This window comes from Ylistrum balloti, unplaced genomic scaffold (assembly GCF_031769215.1).
Source record: "Ylistrum balloti isolate Yb309-2 unplaced genomic scaffold, AGI_CSIRO_Ybal_v1 Utg370852, whole genome shotgun sequence".
Classification (NCBI taxonomy): Eukaryota; Metazoa; Mollusca; class Bivalvia; order Pectinida; family Pectinidae; genus Ylistrum; species Ylistrum balloti.
In genome coordinates this window covers 163216-183406 of record NW_026782489.1, presented here as the reverse complement: position 1 = coordinate 183406, position 20191 = coordinate 163216, and the positions used below count along the sequence as shown (strand labels likewise).

The 20191-nt window shown below is 41.2% G+C and overlaps 1 protein-coding gene across 1 annotated transcript; it reads left to right on the top strand.

The window, feature by feature from the left end:
- The first annotated feature begins 6224 nt into the window (after nucleotides 1-6224).
- LOC132559063 (uncharacterized) lies at nucleotides 6225-8951 on the top strand. The gene is made up of 4 exons (XM_060223671.1): nucleotides 6225-6267; nucleotides 6478-6971; nucleotides 7006-8130; nucleotides 8298-8951. Exons 1-4 carry the CDS (start codon nucleotides 6225-6227, stop codon nucleotides 8949-8951), a joined length of 2316 nt encoding a protein of 771 aa, XP_060079654.1.
- Nucleotides 8952-20191: the final 11240 nt, after the last annotated feature.

Here is a 20191-nt window from a genome sequence, read left to right as displayed (position 1 = left end):
TGTGGTCTGTGGTCTTGTCCGTCATGTGACTATATCTAATGTTAAAGCTTTTTGTGGTCTTGTCTGTCATGTGACTATATCTAATGTTAAAGCTTTTTGTGGTCTTGTTAGTCACGTGACTATATCTAATGTTAAAGCTTTTTGTGGTCTTGTCCGTCATGTGACTATATCTAATGTTAAAGCTTTTTGTGGTCTTGTCTGTCACGTGACTATATCTAATGTTAAAGCTTTTTGTGGTCTTGTCTGTCACGTGACTATATCTAATGTTAAAGCTTTTTGTGGTCTTGTCCATCACTAAATATTTGTACAAACATGTTCAGATTTGACATCCAAGAGAATAGATATCCCATGTCACCAAATGTAAATTCTATAAATAACTTAGCAGTGGTGGTAAGGGGCAAGGGGGTATCTTGATACCAAATTCTCTACAACACATATACCATTTTTCCTCACTTGTTGGAATACCAAGTTTTCCTTAGCTAATATTCTTTTTTCATTATTTGTAACAAGCTCATCTCAGTATGTCATCCATTGTCATATTTTGGATACTATTTACCCCAGAGTAAGTCTAAAACACACGTCAGTATCATTCATTAAGATGATGTATCATTCGATTCCACCATGCAGCTTCTTAAGAAGAGGGAAAATGGGGGCAAATTATCTATGTTTGAAATATGCTGTTCTTCAGTAGACAAATATTCAAATAAAATGCTCTTCATGACTGTCATCCATGATAAAACCAAACAGTATGGTTCTTCTATGTTATCAAAACCCTACATTTTAGTTGAATTATCCATTTCACTTTGGGGGAGGAGTTTTACTAATCCTGGTAAATTTTATAGAAAAATAGATGGTATCTTTGAAAGATTTACTAATTAACCAAATTCTGTTCAAAATTTAAATGTGAAATAATAAATTGACTTTTCAGATGATTTTGGAGAGCTGAATTGAAACAAACTGATAAAAGTTCAGGAAACTGTACTATTCAACGTTCTTCAGTAGTGTGAGAGATATATTGTACATGAAATGTCATATTAGTTCATTCCTTATTTCTGTTTTTAACCTTGGCCATTATTTGACGGAGTATATTGGTGAAGCTGATATTAATGTCTGGAACACTGTGGTTGGTGGCTTCTGTAATCAAATGGATTAAATAAGCTTAGAGCAAATGATTAAATATTGTATTCATATAATAGAGGACGAGAAATTGGTACGGTCTACATTAAATTTTCATGTCATATCAATAAATAAAGAATCAAAATTCTTTTTATATTAGTATTGACATATATTGAGATATGAAATATTAAAATGTTATTGGCTTTGTTTGTTTTTTGACCTTGAAGTAAGTAGAGTGTGTATCAGTTATCACAGTAGGTAAAATTTCTGTACGATGACATCTCCCGTGATCTCAATATTGACTGAAGCCAGGATCTTATTGAGTTACAACTTTTGTCATGAATTTTTGACACAGGAGATATCAGTCATCCGTTGGGAACTCCAATGCAAGACGGCCATTACCTTTTGGTTTAACATTTCAGGACGTCCCCATGGAGATGATACCATAGGGGTTATAATCTTCTAATATGGAATGATGGTTCAATGTTTGAGACTAATGTCTGAGGAATGTGAGTCGGCAGCTATTCATGGCAACTAATAGCATTAACACTCTCAATACAGATTTCAGTGAACTGGCAGGCCAGTACAGTATAATATAGTAATATACAAATGGGCCCTAGGTATTACATTATCATATCATAGTCATGTACTAATGGTCCCTAGGTATTACATTATCATATCATAGTCATGTACTAATGGGCCCTAGGTATTACATTATCATATCATAGCCATGTACTAATGGACCCTAGGTATTACATTATCATATCATAGTCGTGTACTAATGGGCCCTAGGTATGACATTATCATATCATAGGCATGAACTAATGGACCCTAGGTATTACATTATATCATAGTCGTGTATTAATGGACCCTAGGTATTACATTATCATATCATAGTCGTGTACTAATGGACCCTAGGTATGACATTATCATATCATAGTCGTGTACTAATGGGCCCTAGGTATTCCATTATCATATCATAGTCATGTACTAATGGACTCGAGGTATTATATTATCATATCATAGTCATGTACTAATGGACCCTAGGTATTACATTATTATCTCATAGCCATGTACTAATGGGCCCTAGGTATTACATTATCATATCATAGTCATGTACTTATCATGTACTGATGGACCCTAGGTATTACATTGTTATACATAAGATATAATACTCTCATTTTTCTTTGTAACGTCAGTCTAAAGATCCCAATTAAATATCTAAGTTATAGGTTAAAGGTCATTGTTGTTGATTGAAACTGAAGTCCGATTTTCTTATGAATGCTCTTTATAAAACCCAAGATCTGTTTATCTTTGATCTTTATTATATATTCAGCATCTAGTTGGTCAACCTTGAATTCTTCTCAAGACAGTAAAGTTTAAGTATGCTGCTCATATTTAAGGACGTGATATTTCTTGATTTGATTACAAAACATTTTACAGAAACTGTCTCTTTAAGACATTTGAAGATAGTAGTATTATTTCGTGAGGTTTTGGACTGTTTAAGATTACTGACATGTTTTTCTGTGGTTAGTTGTCAACAATGACACCACAGGCTAGTAATCAGTTGGTCGTCATGTGATTAGATTGGTAGCCATAGAAACAGATGGAACTCTTCACCTTGAGTAGCTGAAAGTAGTTATGAAGGTGTTTTGATGGCGGCAAACTGAAGGGTTAGGTGCCGTTAACCTTTTATAATGGTAAAAAAGTTTAACAAACTGTCACAATCAGTCATCAACAGTTCCATAGAGAAGTAGTAAATGATTGTTTGTGTCATGTTGGTCTATGTAATACTGTACAGTCAGGTTACATAACACTGTACAGTCAGGTTACCAAATACTGTAGAGTTAGGCCACATAATACTGTAGAGTCAAGCCACATATCACTGTAGTCAGGTCACATAACACTGTAGTCAGGCCACATAACACTGTAGTCAGGTCACATAACACTGTAGTCAGGCCACATAACACTGTAGAGTCAGGCCACATATTACTGTAGTCAGGTCACATAACACTGTAGAGTCAGGCCACATATCACTGTAGAGTCAGGCCACATAACACTGTAGAGTCAGGCCACATATTACTGTAGAGTCAGGTCACGAAACACTGTAGAGTCAGGCAACATAACTCTGTAGTCAGGCCACATAACACTGTAGTCAGGTCACATAACACTGTAGTCAGGTCACATAACACTGTAAAGTCAGGCAACATAACACTGTAGAGTCAGGCAACATAACACTGTAGAGTCAGGCCACATAACACTGTAGTCAGGTCACATAACACTGTAGTCAGGTCACATAACACTGTAGTCAGGTCACATAACACTGTAGTCAGGTCACATAACACTGTAGAGTCAGGCAACATAACACTGTAGAGTCAGGCCACATAACACTGTAGTCAGGTCACATAACACTGTAGAGTCAGGCAACATAACACTGTAGTCAGGTCACATAACACTGTAGAGTCAGGCCACATAACACTGTAGAGTCAGGCCACATAACACTGTAGAGTCAGGCCACAAAACATTGTAGTGTTAGGTCACATAACACTGTAGAGTCAGGTCACATAACACTGTAGTCAGGTCACATAACACTGTAGAGTCAGGCAACATAACACTGTAGAGTCAGGTCACATAACACTGTAGAGTCAGGCCACATAACACTGTAGTCAGGTCACATAACACTGTAAAGTCAGGTCACATAACACTGTAGTGTTAGGTCACATAACACTGTAGAGTCAGGCCACATAACACTGTAGAGTCAGGTCACATAACACTTTAGAGTCAGGTCACATAACACTGTAGAGTCAGGTCACATAACACTGTAGAGTCAGGCCACATAACACTGTAGTCAGGTCACATAACACTGTAAAGTCAGGTCACATAACACTGTAGTGTTAGGTCACATAACAGTGTAGAGTCAGGTTACATAACACTGTAGTCAGGTCACATAACACTGTAGTCAGGTCACATAACACTGTAGAGTCAGGTCACATAACACTGTAGAGTCAGGTCACATAACACTGTAAGTCAGGTTACATAACACTGTAGAGTTAGGTCACATAACACTGTAGTCAGGTCACATAACACTGTAGTCAGGTCACTTAACACTGTAGAGTCAGGTTGCATAACACTGTAGTCAGGTCACATAACACTGTAGTCAGGTCACATAACACTGTAGAGTCAGGTTACATAACACTGAAGAGTCACGTTACATAACACTGAAGAATCAGGTCACATGACACTGAAGAGTCAGGTCACATGACACTGTAGAGTCAGGTCACATGATATAAAAGTGTTGAGTTCCTGTTGAACCTGGGTCCTTACTACTTTACCTGTGGGACCTGGTCACATGACACTATTATACACTGTGGGAACTGGAGTCATATAAAAGTGTTGAGTTCCTGTTGAACCTGGGTCCTTACTACTTTACCTGTGGGACCTGGTCCTTGTAACTATTATACCTGTGGGAACTGGTCCTTATAATTACTATACCTGTGGGACCTGGTCCTTATAATTACTATACCTGTAGGACGTGGTCCTTATAACTACTATACCTGTGGGACCTGGTCCTGATAACTACTTTACCTGTGGGACGTGGTCCTTATAACTACTATACCTGTGGGATGTGGTCCTTATAACTACTATACCTGTAGGACCTGGTCCTGATAACTACTATACCTGTGGGATGTGGTCCTTATAACTACTATACCTGTGGGATGTGGTCCTTATAACTACTATACCTGTAGGACCTGGTCCTGATAACTACTATACCTGTGGGATGTGGTCCTTATAACTACTATACCTGTGGGACATGGTCCTTATAACTACTATACCTGTGGGACCTAGTCCTTATAACTACTATACCTGTGGGACGTGGTCCTTAGAACCTGTGGGATTGTTATCTCTGATACAAGTGTGATGGTCTCTGATCTTTAATATTAAAGTGTCTGTATTTGTTTTTGGATGAACATCAGTACAGCATGTCATAAGACCATTACACCTGGTAGATTTGCTCACCTTTATTGTTTTATCGTAATGATGGCTATTTGTCTCTTAAATGACTGCTGCTAACCCTGTATTCTCCACGATCTGACAGGAAGTTGAAGGGTTTCTGACAGGAAGTGGAATAGTTGTGTTGATAGAAATCTGCATTATACTCTAATTGGTTGATGACAATGAAGGCTTTGTGTGTGATATGTTAGAAGATTATAGTACAGATCTAATTCCAGAACAACCACTATAAGTCCTTTGTATTGTTACTCTGTCTCAGAGCCATATAATGGATGTTGCATGTTCTCCTGATTCCAGATTCCCATTGTTAATTTTCAAAAAGTTTGAAATCTTCATTTGAACTGTTGAGTAGGTTTGCTAGTAAATGTTTGCCTTTGGCATAGATTCTGGAGTACAGTCAGATAAAGATATGTTATCTTATTGTCATCTGGCTTTGGTCTGGTTCTTCACTCTTTTGGACTATGTTGTTAATTGTGTTAATGTTTTTGAAGTGGGGCAGGGTGAGTGGGGCTCAGTTTCCTATTACTGGAGATTCTTGCCGCACTGTGGACAGGGGATACAACCATTCAGGAATAAAGAGGAAGATCTTCTACATATTCCTTCTCCTGTACAGATTATAGGGTTTAGTCCAAGGAAATGTATCATCTAAAGCTTTGATCCTTTAGTGAACGGAATCAATTTTACTTTAACGCTTTGTTTGGGTCTCCTGAAGCTCAAGGATGGGGCAAACTTCAATATGGATTACCAGCCTAAGTCTAAATTTAGTCTGAAGCATCCTTGGGGAATCAATGTTGTATAGAACATAGGTGTAAGTTTCCTATATATGTATATTTAGGATTGTATAAAATTATTGATCCAGTACAAAAATATTATAAAGCAATTGATCAATTAATTTTGCTGATGAATTGTGATGTAATTTTTATGAGAGATATACTGTATTTTGTGAAATAACATAATTACAACAGATGATTTATTGAGAACATGAACACTAGCCAATTTCTGTTTTGTAGCTGATGTCCTGACCTGTGGTCTGTACAAAGCAAAGGCCCAGGATCCTGCTTGGATGTGAAAACTATTGGTCCTAGTACATAGCTGCCATGGTTGTCAGGGTTATCTATTGGTCATCAGCTGTATCGGAAGGTAAGTTACTGCTACATCAGCAGGGGAGATAACACATTCTTTACTCCAAACATTGATTGATGTTGACTGTTCATACACAAGAGACTCTATAGAATTCATGTTGAACATTAGGTTCTGTTATTACCAGACAGCAGAGTGGGTCACTAAAACAAAACTTAATTGATTAAAATCATAACAAAGTAATAAGAGTGTTATTTATATTGTGGGTAGAGTCTGAGGAAAGAGGCAAAGGGAAAGTGGTACGGGGAAAGGGGATGTGGGAGGAGGCAACAGGGAAAGTGGTGAGGGGAAAGGGAGTGTGGGAGGAGGCAACAGGGAAAGTGGTGAGGGGAAAGGGGATGTGGGAGGAGGCAACAGGGAAAGTGGTACGGGGAAAGGGGATGTGGGAGGAGGCAACAGGGAAAGTGGTGAGGGGAAAGGGGATGTGGGAGGAGGCAACAGGGAAAGTGGTACGGGGAAAGGGGGTGTGGGAGGAGGCAACAGGGAAAGTGGTACGGGGAAAGGGGATGTGGGAGGAGGCAACAGGGAAAGTGGTACGGGGAAAGGGGATGTGGGAGGAGGCAACAGGGAAAGTGGTACGGGGAAAGGGGGAGTGGGGGGAGGAGGCAACAGGGAAAGTGGTGAGGGGAAAGGGGATGTGGGAGGAGGCAACAGGGAAAGTGGTACGGGGAAAGGGGATGTGGGAGGAGGCAACAGGGAAAGTGGTACGGGGAAAGGGGATGTGGGAGGAGGCAACAGGGAAAGTGGTACGGGAAAGTGGTGAAAGGGGATGTGGGAGGAGGCAACAGGGAAAGTGGTACGGGGAAAGGGGATGTGGGAGGAGGGGATGTGGGAGGAGGCAACAGGGAAAGTGGTGAGGGGAAAGGGGATGTGGGAGGAGGCAACAGGGAAAGTGGTGAGGGGAAAGGGGATGTGGGAGGAGGCAACAGGGAAAGTGGTGAGGGGAAAGGGGATGTGGGAGGAGGCAACAGGGAAAGTGGTGAGGGGAAAGGGGATGTGGGAGGAGGCAACAGGGAAAGTGGTACGGGGAAAGGGGATGTGGGAGGAGGCAACAGGGAAAGTGGTACGGGGAAAGGGGATGTGGGAGGAGGCAACAGGGAAAGTGGTACGGGGAAAGGGGATGTGGGAGGAGGCAACAGGGAAAGTGGTGAGGGGAAAGGGGATGTGGGAGGAGGCAACAGGGAAAGTGGTGAGGGGAAAGGGGATGTGGGAGGAGGCAACAGGGAAAGTGGTACGGGGAAAGGGGATGTGGGAGGAGGCAACAGGGAAAGTGGTGAGGGGAAAGGGGATGTGGGAGGAGGCAACAGGGAAAGTGGTACGGGGAAAGGGGATGTGGGAGGAGGCAACAGGGAAAGTGGTACGGGGAAAGGGGATGTGGGAGGAGGCAACAGGGAAAGTGGTACGGGGAAAGGGGATGTGGGAGGAGGCAACAGGGAAAGTGGTGAGGGGAAAGGGGATGTGGGAGGAGGCAACAGGGAAAGTGGTGAGGGGAAAGGGGATGTGGGAGGAGGCAACAGGGAAAGTGGTGAGGGGAAAGGGGATGTGGGAGGAGGCAACAGGGAAAGTGGTGAGGGGAAAGGGGATGTGGGAGGAGGCAACAGGGAAAGTGGTGAGGGGAAAGGGGATGTGGGAGGAGGCAACAGGGAAAGTGGTGAGGGGAAAGGGGATGTGGGAGGAGGCAACACAGGGAAAGTGGTGAGGGGAAAGGGGATGTGGGAGGAGGCAACAGGGAAAGTGGTACGGGGAAAGGGGATGTGGGAGGAGGCAACAGGGAAAGTGGTACGGGGAAAGGGGATGTGGGAGGAGGCAACAGGGAAAGTGGTGAGGGGAAAGGGGATGTGGGAGGAGGCAACAGGGAAAGTGGTGAGGGAGAAACGGGGTGTGGTGGTGGGGGGAAAGGGAAAGTGGTGAGGGGAAAGGGGATGTGGTGGTGGGGGGAAAGGGGATGTGGTGAGGGGAAACTTAATTGATTAAAATCATAACAAAGTACTAAGAGTGTTATTTATATTGTGGGTAGAGTCTGAGGAAAGAGGCAAAGGGAAAGTGGTACGGGGAAAGGGGATGTGGGAGGAGGCAACAGGGAAAGTGGTGAGGGGAAAGGGGATGTGGGAGGAGGCAACAGGGAAAGTGGTGAGGGGAAAGGGGATGTGGGAGGAGGCAACAGGGAAAGTGGTGAGGGGAAAGGGGATGTGGGAGGAGGCAACAGGGAAAGTGGTACGGGGAAAGGGGATGTGGGAGGAGGCAACAGGGAAAGTGGTACGGGGAAAGGGGATGTGGGAGGAGGCAACAGGGAAAGTGGTACGGGGAAAGGGGATGTGGGAGGAGGCAACAGGGAAAGTGGTACGGGGAAAGGGGATGTGGGAGGAGGCAACAGGGAAAGTGGTACGGGGAAAGGGGATGTGGGAGGAGGCAACAGGGAAAGTGGTACGGGGAAAGGGGATGTGGGAGGAGGCAACAGGGAAAGTGGTGAGGGGAAAGGGGATGTGGGAGGAGGCAACAGGGAAAGTGGTGAGGGGAAAGGGGATGTGGGAGGAGGCAACAGGGAAAGTGGTGAGGGGAAAGGGGATGTGGGAGGAGGCAAAGGAAAAGTGGTGAGGGAGAAACAGGGTGTGGTGGTGGGGAGCAAAGGGAAAGTGGTAAGGGAGAAACGGGGTGTGGTGGTGGGGGGAAAGGGAAAGTGGTGAGGGGAAAGGGGATGTAGTGGTTGGGGGGAAGAGAAAGTGGTGAGGGGAAAGGGGATGTGGTGATGGGGGGAAAGGGGATGTGGTGAGGGGAAAGGGGATGTGGTGGTGGGGGAAGGGAATGTGATGGGAGGGAAGGGGTGTGATGGTTATTATTACAGACTGGTGAAGTGTTGTGTGGTGGTAATTACTACAGACTGGTGTTGTGTGGTGGTAATTACTTCAGACTGGTGTTGTGTGGTGATAATTATTACAGACTGGTGTAGTGTTGTGTGGTGGTAATTACTACAGACTGGTGTTGTGTAGTGTGGTGGTAATTATTACAGACTGGTGTAGTGTTGTGTGGTGGTAATTACTACAGACTGGTGTTGTGTTGTGTGGTGGTAATTACTACAGACTGGTGTTTTATAGTGTGGTGGTAATTACTACAGACCGGTGTTGTGTTGTGTAGTGGTAAATACTTCAGACTGGTGTTGCGTGGTGGTAATTACTACAGACTGGTGTTGTGTTGTGGTAATTACTACAGACTGGTGTTGTGTGGTGGTAATTACTACAGACTGGTGTTGTGTGGTGGTAATTACTACAGACTGGAGTTGTGTGGTGGTAATTACTTCAGACTGGTGTTGTGTGGTGGTAATTACTACAGACTGGTGTTGTGTGGTGGTAATTACTACAGACTGGTGTTGTGTAGTGTGGTGGTAATTACTACAGACCGGTGTTGTGTGGTGGTAATTATTACAGACTGGTGTTGTGTGGTGGTAATTACTACAGACTGGTGTTGTGTAGTGTGGTGGTAATTACTACAGACCGGTGTTGTGTGGTGGTAATTATTACAGACTGGTGTTGTGTGGTGGTAATTACTACAGACTGGAGTTGTGTGGTAATTACTTCAGACTGGTGTTGTGTGGTGGTAATTACTACAGACTGGTGTTGTGCAGTGTGGTGGTAATTACTACAGACTGGTGTTGTGTGGTGGTAATTACTACAGACTGGTGTTGTGTGGTGGTAATTACTACAGACTGGTGTTGTGTAGTGGTAATTACTACAGACTGGTGTTGTGTGGTGGTAATTACTACAGACTGGTGTTGTGTAGTGGTAATTATTACAGACTGGTGTTGTGTTGTGTATTGGTAATTACTTCAGACTGGTGTTGTGTGGTGGTAATTACTACAGACTGGTGTTGCGTGGTGGTAATTAATTCACATTGGTGTTGTGTGGTGGTAATTACTTCACATTGGTGTTGTGTGGTGGTAATTACTACAGACTGGTATAGTGTTGTGTGGTGGTAATTACTACAGACTGGTGTTGTGTGGTGATAATTAATTCACATTGGTGTTGTGTGGTGGTAATTACTACAGACTGGTGTTGTGTGGTTGTAATTACTACAGACTGGAGTTGTGTGGTGGTAATTAATACAGACTGGTGTTGTGTGGTGGTAAATACTTCAGACTGGTGTTGTGTAGTGGTAATTACTTCACATTGGTGTTGTGTGGTGGTAATTACTACAGTCTGGTGTTGTGTGGTGGTAATTACTACAGACTGGTATAGTGTTGTGTGGTGGTAATTACTACAGACTGGTGTTGTGTGGTGGTAATTACTACAGACTGGTGTTGTGTGGTGGTAAATACTTCAGACTGGTGTTGTGTAGTGGTAATTACTTCACATTGGTGTTGTGTGGTGGTAATTACTACAGTCTGGTGTTGTGTGGTGGTAATTACTACAGACTGGTATAGTGTTGTGTGGTGGTAATTACTACAGACTGGTGTTGTGTGGTGGTAATTACTACAGACTGGAGTTGTGTGGTGGTAATTATTTCAGACTGGTGTTGTGTGGTGGTAATTACTACAGACTGGTGTTGCGTGGTGGTAATTAATTCACATTGGTGTTGTGTGGTGGTAATTACTTCACATTGGTGTTGTGTGGTGGTAATTACTACAGACTGGTATAGTGTTGTGTGGTGGTAATTACTACAGTCTGGTGTTGTGTGGTGGTAATTACTACAGACTGGTATAGTGTTGTGTGGTGGTAATTACTACAGACTGGTGTTGTGTGGTGGTAATTACTACAGACTGGAGTTGTGTGGTGGTAATTATTTCAGACTGGTGTTGTGTGGTGGTAATTACTACAGACTGGTGTTTGTGTGGTGGTAATTACTACAGACTGGTGTTGTGTGGTGATAATTAATTCACATTGGTGTTGTGTGGTGGTAATTACTTCACATTGGTGTTGTGTGGTGGTAATTACTACAGACTGGTGTTGTGTGGTGGTAATTACTACAGACTGGTGTTGTGTGGTGGTGGTGTTGTGTGGTGGTAATTACTTCACATTGGTGTTGTGTGGTGGTAATTACTACAGACTGGTGTGTGTGTGGTTGTAATTACTTGGTGTTGTGTGGTGGTAATTACTTCAGACTGGTGTTGTGTGGTTGTAATTACTACAGACTGGAGTTGTGTGTGGTAATTACTTCAGTGTGTGTAATGTGTGTTGTAATTACTACAGACTGGTGTTGTGTGGTTGTAATTACTACAGTGGTGTTGGGTGGTAATTAATTCACATTGGTGTTGTGTGGTGGTAATTACTTCACATATGGTGTTGTGTGGTGGTAATTACTACAGACTGGTGTTGCGTGGTGGTAATTAATTCACATTGGTGTTGTGTGGTGGTAATTACTTCACATTGGTGTTGTGTGGTGGTAATTACTACAGACTGGTATAGTGTTGTGTGGTGGTAATTACTACAGACTGGTGTTGCGTGGTGGTAATTAATTCACATTGGTGTTGTGTGGTGGTAATTACTTCACATTGGTGTTGTGTGGTGGTAATTACTACAGACTGGTGTTGTGTGGTTGTAATTACTACAGACTGGAGTTGTGTGGTGGTAATTACTTCAGACTGGTGTTGTGTGGTTGTAATTACTACAGACTGGTGTTGTGTGGTGGTAATTACTTCAGACTGGTATAGTGTAGTATGGTAGTGTTTTGTAACAAAGAGGATCTATTGTGTTATTAGTGCAGTAATTAAACAGTAAGGGAAATCAATGTCCCCAGTGACACACAGCCACTGTCACCCTCTCCAGTGCACACCAGTCGCCTTGGCGATACATGTATGGCACCAACAACCACAGCAGCTAATGTAGTGGTGATGAGAACTGATAGAGACTTTGTGAAACATGTCCCAGCAACACACACCCCTGTGTCCCGGGAGTATCCCCCTTGTGGTGTAGCTAGTGTCATTGTGCTGGTGTCTGTCATTGTGTCATATTGATCTCTGAGAGGTATGTATTAGACTTCTGCTGAGGTGTATGTATTAGACTTCAATACTGAGAGGTGTATGTATTAGACTTCAATAGAGAGGTGTATGTATTAGACTTCAATAGAGAGGTGTATGTATTAGACTTCAATACATGTATTAGACTTCAATACAGAGAGGTGTAGTATTAGGAGAGGTGTATGTATTAGACTTCAATAGTGTATGTATTAGACTTCAATAGGGAGAGGTGTATGTATTAGACTTCAATAGGGAGAGGTGTATGTATTAGACTTCAATAGTGTATGTACAGACTTCAATGTGAGAGGTGTATGTATTAGACTTCAATAGGGAGAGGTGTATGTATTAGACTTCAATAGGGAGAGGTGTATGTATTAGACTTCAATAAAGAGGTGGTATTAGACTTCAATACCAGAGGTGTATGTATTAGACTTCAATAGGGAGAGGTGTATGTATTAGACTTCAATACTGAGAGGTGTATGTATTAGACTTCAATAGGGAGAGGTGTATGTATTAGACTTCAATAGGGAGAGGTGTATGTATTAGACTTCAATATAGAGAGGTGTATATATTAGACTTCAATACAGAGAGGTGTATGTATTAGACTTCAATACAGAGAGGTGTATGTATTAGACTTCAATAGGGAGAGGTGTATGTATTAGACTTCAATATAGAGAGGTGTATGTATTAGACTTCAATATAGAGAGGTGTATGTATTAGACTTCAATATAGAGAGGTGTATGTATTAGACTTCAATAGGGAGAGGTGTATGTATTAGACTTCAATAGGTGTATGATTAGGGGAGAGGTGTATGTATTAGACTTCAATAGGGAGAGGTGTATGTATTAGACTTCAATAGGGAGAGGTGTATGTATTAGACTTCAATATAGAGAGGTGTATGTATTAGACTTCAATAGGGAGAGGTGTATGTATTAGACTTCAATACAGAGAGGTGTATGTATTAGACTTCAATAGGGAGAGGTGTATGTATTAGACTTCAATAGGGAGAGGTGTATGTATTAGACTTCAATATGTATGTATTAGACTTCAATAGAGAGGTGTATGTATTAGACTTCAATATGTAGAGAGGAGGTGTATGTATTAGACTTCAATAGGGAGAGGTGTATGTATTAGACTTCAATAGGGAGAGGTGTATGTATTAGACTTCAATACAGAGAGGTGTATGTATTAGACTTCAATAGGGAGAGGTGTATGTATTAGACTTCAATAGGGAGAGGTGTATGTATTAGACTTCAATAGGGAGAGGTGTATGTATTAGACTTCAATAGGGAGACGTGTACAATAGGGAGACGTGTATGTATTAGACTTCAATAGGGAGAGAGGTGTATGTATTAGACTTCAATAGGGAGAGGTGTATGTATTAGACTTCAATAGGGAGAGGTGTATGTATTAGACTTCAATAGGGAGAGGTGTATGTATTAGACTTCAATAGGGAGAGGTGTATGTATTAGACTTCAATAGGGAGAGGTGTATGTATTAGACTTCAATAGAGAGAGGTGTATGTATTAGACTTCAATATAGAGAGGTGTATGTATTAGACTTCAATAGGGAGAGGTGTATGTATTAGACTTCAATAGGGAGAGGTGTATGTATTAGACTTCAATAGGGAGAGGTGTATGTATTAGACTTCAATAGGGAGAGGTGTATGTATTAGACTTCAATATAGAGAGGTGTATGTATTAGACTTCAATATAGAGAGGTGTATGTATTAGACTTCAATAGGGAGAGGTGTATGTATTAGACTTCAATATAGAGAGGTGTATGTATTAGACTTCAATACAGAGAGGTGTATGTATTAGACTTCAATAGGGAGAGGTGTATGTATTAGACTTCAATAGGGAGAGGTGTATGTATTAGACTTCAATAGTGTGTATGTATTAGACTTCAATAGGGAGAGGTGTATGTAGTAGACTTCAATAGGGAGAGGTGTATGTATTAGACTTCAATAGGGAGAGGTGTATGTATTAGACTTCAATAGGGAGAGGTGTATGTAATAGACTTCAATAGGGAGAGGTGTATGTATTAGACTTCAATAGGGAGAGGTGTATGTATTAGACTTCAATAGGGAGAGGTGTATGTATTAGACTTCAATAGGGAGAGGTGTATGTATTAGACTTCAATAGGGAGAGGTGTATGTATTAGACTTCAATAGGGAGAGGTGTATGTATTAGACTTCAATACAGAGAGGTGTATGTATTAGACTTCAATAGGGAGAGGTGTATGTATTAGACTTCAATAGGGAGAGGTGTATGTATTAGACTTCAATAGGGAGAGGTGTATGTATTAGACTTCAATAGGGAGAGGTGTATGTATTAGACTTCAATAGGGAGAGGTGTATGTATTAGACTTCAATATAGAGAGGTGTATGTATTAGACTTCAATAGGGAGAGGTGTATGTATTAGACTTCAATAGGGAGAGGTGTATGTATTAGACTTCAATAGGGAGAGGTGTATGTATAAGACTTCAATAGGGAGAGGTGTATGTATTAGACTTCAATAGGGAGAGGTGTATGTATTAGACTTCAATAGGGAGAGGTGTATGTATTAGACTTCAATAGGGAGAGGTGTATGTAGACTTAGACTTCAATAGAGAGGTGTATGTATTAGACTTCAATAGGGAGAGGTGTATGTATTAGACTTCAATAGGGAGAGGTGTATGTATTAGACTTCAATAGGGAGAGGTGTATGTATTAGACTTCAATAGGGAGAGGTGTATGTATTAGACTTCAATAGGGAGAGGTGTATGTATTAGACTTCAATACAGAGAGGTGTATGTATTAGACTTCAATAGGGAGAGGTGTATGTATTAGACTTCAATAGGGAGAGGTGTATGTATTAGACTTCAATAGGGAGAGGTGTATGTATTAGACTTCAATAGGGAGAGGTGTATGTATTAGACTTCAATACAGAGAGGTGTATGTATTAGACTTCAATAGGGAGAGGTGTATGTATTAGACTTCAATAGGGAGAGGTGTATGTATTAGACTTCAATAGGGAAAAGTGTATGTATTAGACTTCAATAGGGAGAGGTGTATGTATTAGACTTCAATAGGGAGAGGTGTATGTATTAGACTTCAATAGGGAGAGGTGTATGTATTAGACTTCAATAGGGAGAGGTGTATGTATTAGACTTCAATAGGGAGAGGTGTATGTATTAGACTTCAATAGGGAGAGGTGTATGTATTAGACTTCAATAGGGAGAGGTGTATGTATTAGACTTCAATAGGGAGAGGTGTATGTATTAGACTTCAATACAGAGAGGTGTATGTATTAGACTTCAATACAGAGAGGTGTATGTATTAGACTTCAATAGGGAGAGGTGTATGTATTAGACTTCAATAGGGAGAGGTGTATGTATTAGACTTCAATAGGGAGAGGTGTATGTACTAGACTTCAATAGGGAGAGGTGTATGTATTAGACTTCAATAGGGAGAGGTGTATGTACTAGACTTCAATAGGGAGAGGTGTATGTATTAGACTTCAATAGGGAGAGGTGTATGTATTAGACTTCAATAGGGAGAGGTGTATGTATTAGACTTCAATAGGGAGAGGTGTATGTATTAGACTTCAATAGGGAGAGGTGTATGTATTAGACTTCAATACAGAGAGGTGTATGTATTAGACTTCAATAGGGAGAGGTGTATGTATTAGACTTCAATAGGGAGAGGTGTATGTATTAGACTTCAATAGGGAGAGGTGTATGTATTAGACTTCAATAGGGAGAGGTGTATGTATTAGACTTCAATAGGGAGAGGTGTATGTATTAGACTTCAATAGGGAGAGGTGTATGTATTAGACTTCAATACAGAGAGGTGTATGTATTAGAATTCAATATAGAGAGGTGTATGTATTAGACTTCAATAGGGAGAGGTGTATGTATTAGACTTCAATAGGGAGAGGTGTATGCTTGAGGTTAGTACAAGGGAGAGATCTATATATCAGACTAAAGTAAAGAAGAGATGATCTGGCCCATCAACTAGACTGTAGAAGGTCTGACTTTTACCAGCTTGACTGTGTAAGGTTTGATGGCTACTAGCAAGGTTGTATAAGGTTTGACCCCTACCAACAAAACTGTGTAAAATCTGGCCCCCACAGTCCAGACTGTGTAAGGTCTCACACCTACCATCCAGAATATGTTATGTCTTGCCCCTATCAGCTAGACTGTATAAGGTCTGACTCTTACCAGCTGGACAGTGTAAGGTCTGACCTCTACCAAGCAGGCTGCATAAGGTCTTACCCTATATCAGCCAGACTCTGTATAGTTTGACCCCTACAAACCAGACTCTGTATAGTCTGACCCCTACTTGTCAGACTCTGTATAGTTTGACCCCTACAAACCAGACTCTGTATAGTCTGACCCCTACCTGTCAGACTCTGTATAGTCTGACCCCTACAAACCAGACTCTGTATAGTCTGACCTCTACCTGTCAGACTGTGTATAGTCTGACTCCTACAAACCAGATTCTGTATAGTCTGACCCCTACCTGTCAGACTGTGTATAGTCTGACCCCTACAGGTCAGTTTGTATAGTCTGACCCCTACAAACCAGACGCTGTATAATTTGACCCCTACCCATCAGTGTCTGTATATTCTGACCCCTACAAACCAGACTCTGTATAGTCTGACCACTATAAGTCTAGACTCTGTATAGTCTGACCACTATAAGTCTAGACTCTTTACAGTCTGACTCCTACAAACCAGACTCTGTATAGTTTGACCCCTATAAACCAGACTCTGTTTAGTATGACCCCTACAAACTAGACTCTGTATAGTATGACCCCTACCTGTCAGACTCTGTTTAGTATGACCCCTACAAACCAGACTCTGTATAATCTGACCCCTACCTGTCAGACTGTGTATAGTCTGACCCCTACAAACCAGACTGTGTATAGTTTGACTACTATAAGTTCAGACGCTGTATAGTCTGACCCCTACAAACCAGACTCTGTATAGTTTGACCATTATAAGTCCAGACTCTGTATAGTCTGACGCCTACAAGTCCAGATTGTGAATCTTCAATGCAGTGAAGGTATGATTCTTTTGTGATTGTAGTGATACCAGATTTCATGGTTGAGTGAACGGCAGGAAGAACAGATGGTGCAGTAGGCACCCACATGTCATCTGACACACTGGGATCTCTTGTCCTGTATTGTAATGTTATGTCAACAGATGTACAGAGGAGTATTCTACTGTATCCTGATCAACTGAAGCTTGGTAGGTATGGTCACTTTAGTAGAGTGTTTATCATTGGCATGTTTATGTTGTTGTAAGAAGGCTCTTGTATCAGATTTTATCTTGTTGTAGAAACATTCTGTTTTAAAGTCAGAGATGTTTCAATATGTCCCCATTTCTGTTTTAAAATCCTAGAATATATAAGTAGGTCATAGCATTCTCTTTTTAAAATCTTGGATGTTTCAGTAAATCACAATTTCTGTTTTAAAATCTCAGAATCTTCAAGTAGGTAATATCATTCTCCTTTAAAATAGTAGATTCTTGAAGTAGGTCACAAAACTATATCTTAAAATTATAAACATTTAAGTAAGTCATAATTTCTGTTTCAAAAATAAAGAATGTTTAAGTAGGTCAGACTGCTGTTATGACAGTAGAGGGCCTCTGTGAAAATCCTCCAGAGGATCAATATACGTGTACTTACCAGTATTGATTCTTTGATGTTCGATCCTCTAAAAAAATAAATACCCAGTGGAGCTCAGTCCTGTGCGCTGAAACATTAGACTCAGTCATCCATGAAGGCATTTTATGTTTTAGTGGATTTATGTTAAAATGGAGTAATTTAAAAGCACTGATAGTAACTATGACTTGAAGGGATCTGTAAGTTCAGAATCTGTGAGTAAAAGGGTCTGTGAATTATAGGATTTATGAGTTAACAGATCTGTGAGTAAAAGGATTTATGAGTTAACAGATCTGTGAGTAAAAGGATTTATGAGTTAACAGATCTGTGAGTAAAAGGATTTATGAGTTAACAGATCTGTGAGTAAAAGGATATATAAATAAGTTACTTGAACTATTAGTGAGTGGTTCTGTTCTGAGAGTTGGTGGTTCTGAGAGTTGTGGGTTCTGAGAGTTGGTGGTTCTGAGAGTTTGTGTTTCTGAGAATTGTGGGTTCTGATACTTTGGGGTTCTGAGAGTTTGTGTTTCTGAGAGTTGTGGGTTCTGAAGGTTGGCAGCGTTTACATTGTATGTGTTTATATAGGGAGGATATGCTTCACACAGCATTACTGGGTTATGATCTGACAAGAGATAATGTATTAGGTATGATAGGTAGCTTGTCATTTGCTGGAAGATACGCATCTATATAGTCAGCCTCCGCAGCTCAGTACAGACAACTGTTGATGCCTCGAGGTTATATGTGATAATGATAGCATTATTGTAGCTAGGATTTTGTATCTGTGAAGAAAAGTGGAGATAACCACTTTATTGTAGGAGATTAATCCTAACTTTGTAATCAGACTGATGTACCTGTTACCAAGAAGTTGTGTTTTCTAGCATGGAAGATATGAAAGTGTCACACACAATGTCTGATTTCTCAGGTGATGGTCAATGACATTTGATGTCATGATGTGACATTTCTGATTTCTCTGTTACAGGTGATAACTGGTGATGATACATGTGGTGTGGTGACATGTCTGATTTCTCTGTTACAGGTGATAACTGGTGATGATACATGTGGTGTGGTGACATGTCTGATTTCTCTATTACAGGTGATAACTGGTGATGATACATGTGGTGTGGTGACATGTCTGATTTCTCTGTTACAGGTGATATTTGGTGATACATGTGGTGTGGTGACATGTCTGATTTCTCTGTTACAGGTGATAATTGGTGATACATGTGATGTGGTGACATGTCTGATTTCTCTGTTACAGGTGATAATTGGTGATACATGTGGTGTGGTGACATGTCTGATTTCTCTATTACAGGTGATAACTGGTGATGATACATGTGGTGTGGTGACATGTCTGATTTCTCTGTTACAGGTGATAACTGGTGATGATACATGTGGTGTGGTGACATGTCTGATTTCTCTGTTACAGGTGATAATTGGTGATAAATGTGATGTGGTGACATGTCTGATTTCTCTGTTACAGGTGATGATACATGTGGTGTGGTGACATGTCTGATTTCTCTGTTACAAATGATGGTTTGTGATGATACATGTGGTGTGGTGACATATCTGATTTCTCTGTTACAGGTGATGATACATGTGGTGTGGTGACATGTCTGATTTCTCTGTTACAGGTGATGATACATGTGGTGTGGTGACATGTCTGATTTCTCTGTTACAGGTGATGGTTTGTGATGATACATGTGGTGTGGTGACATATCTGATTTCTCTGTTACAGGTGATGATACATGTGGTGTGGTGACATATCTGATTTCTCTGTTACAGGTGATAATTGGTGATACATGTGGTGTGGTGACATGTCTGATTTCTCTGTTACAGGTGATGATACATGTGGTGTGGTGACATGTCTGATTTCTCTGTTACAGGTGATGATACATGTGGTGTGGTGACATGTCTGATTTCTCTGTTACAGGTGATGATACATGTGGTGTGGTGACATGTCTGATTTCTCTGTTACAGGTGATGGTTGGTGGTGATAAGTGTCATGATGATGTTGTGATTTATACAAACATCAGAATGGTACAGTGATGGGTACTAAGGCAGACAGCAGTCAGCCTCCTGGCCCTGGGGGCAGTGAACCAATCATACATGGACCAGACCCAATTCTACCACACCCAATTGAGTTGGCGGAGATTGACCAACCAGACAAGACTGTTTCTGATGCTGACAAAATTATCAATGAACAAGGTAAACAGGAAGTGACATACCAGCTTTCTGGGCCAGGAAACAACAATGAAGGTGGAAACAGTGTTAAGTTTGACTCTAAAGGAAAAAGTACTTCAGGGGGCGATTCCTATTGCTCTAATGCAGCT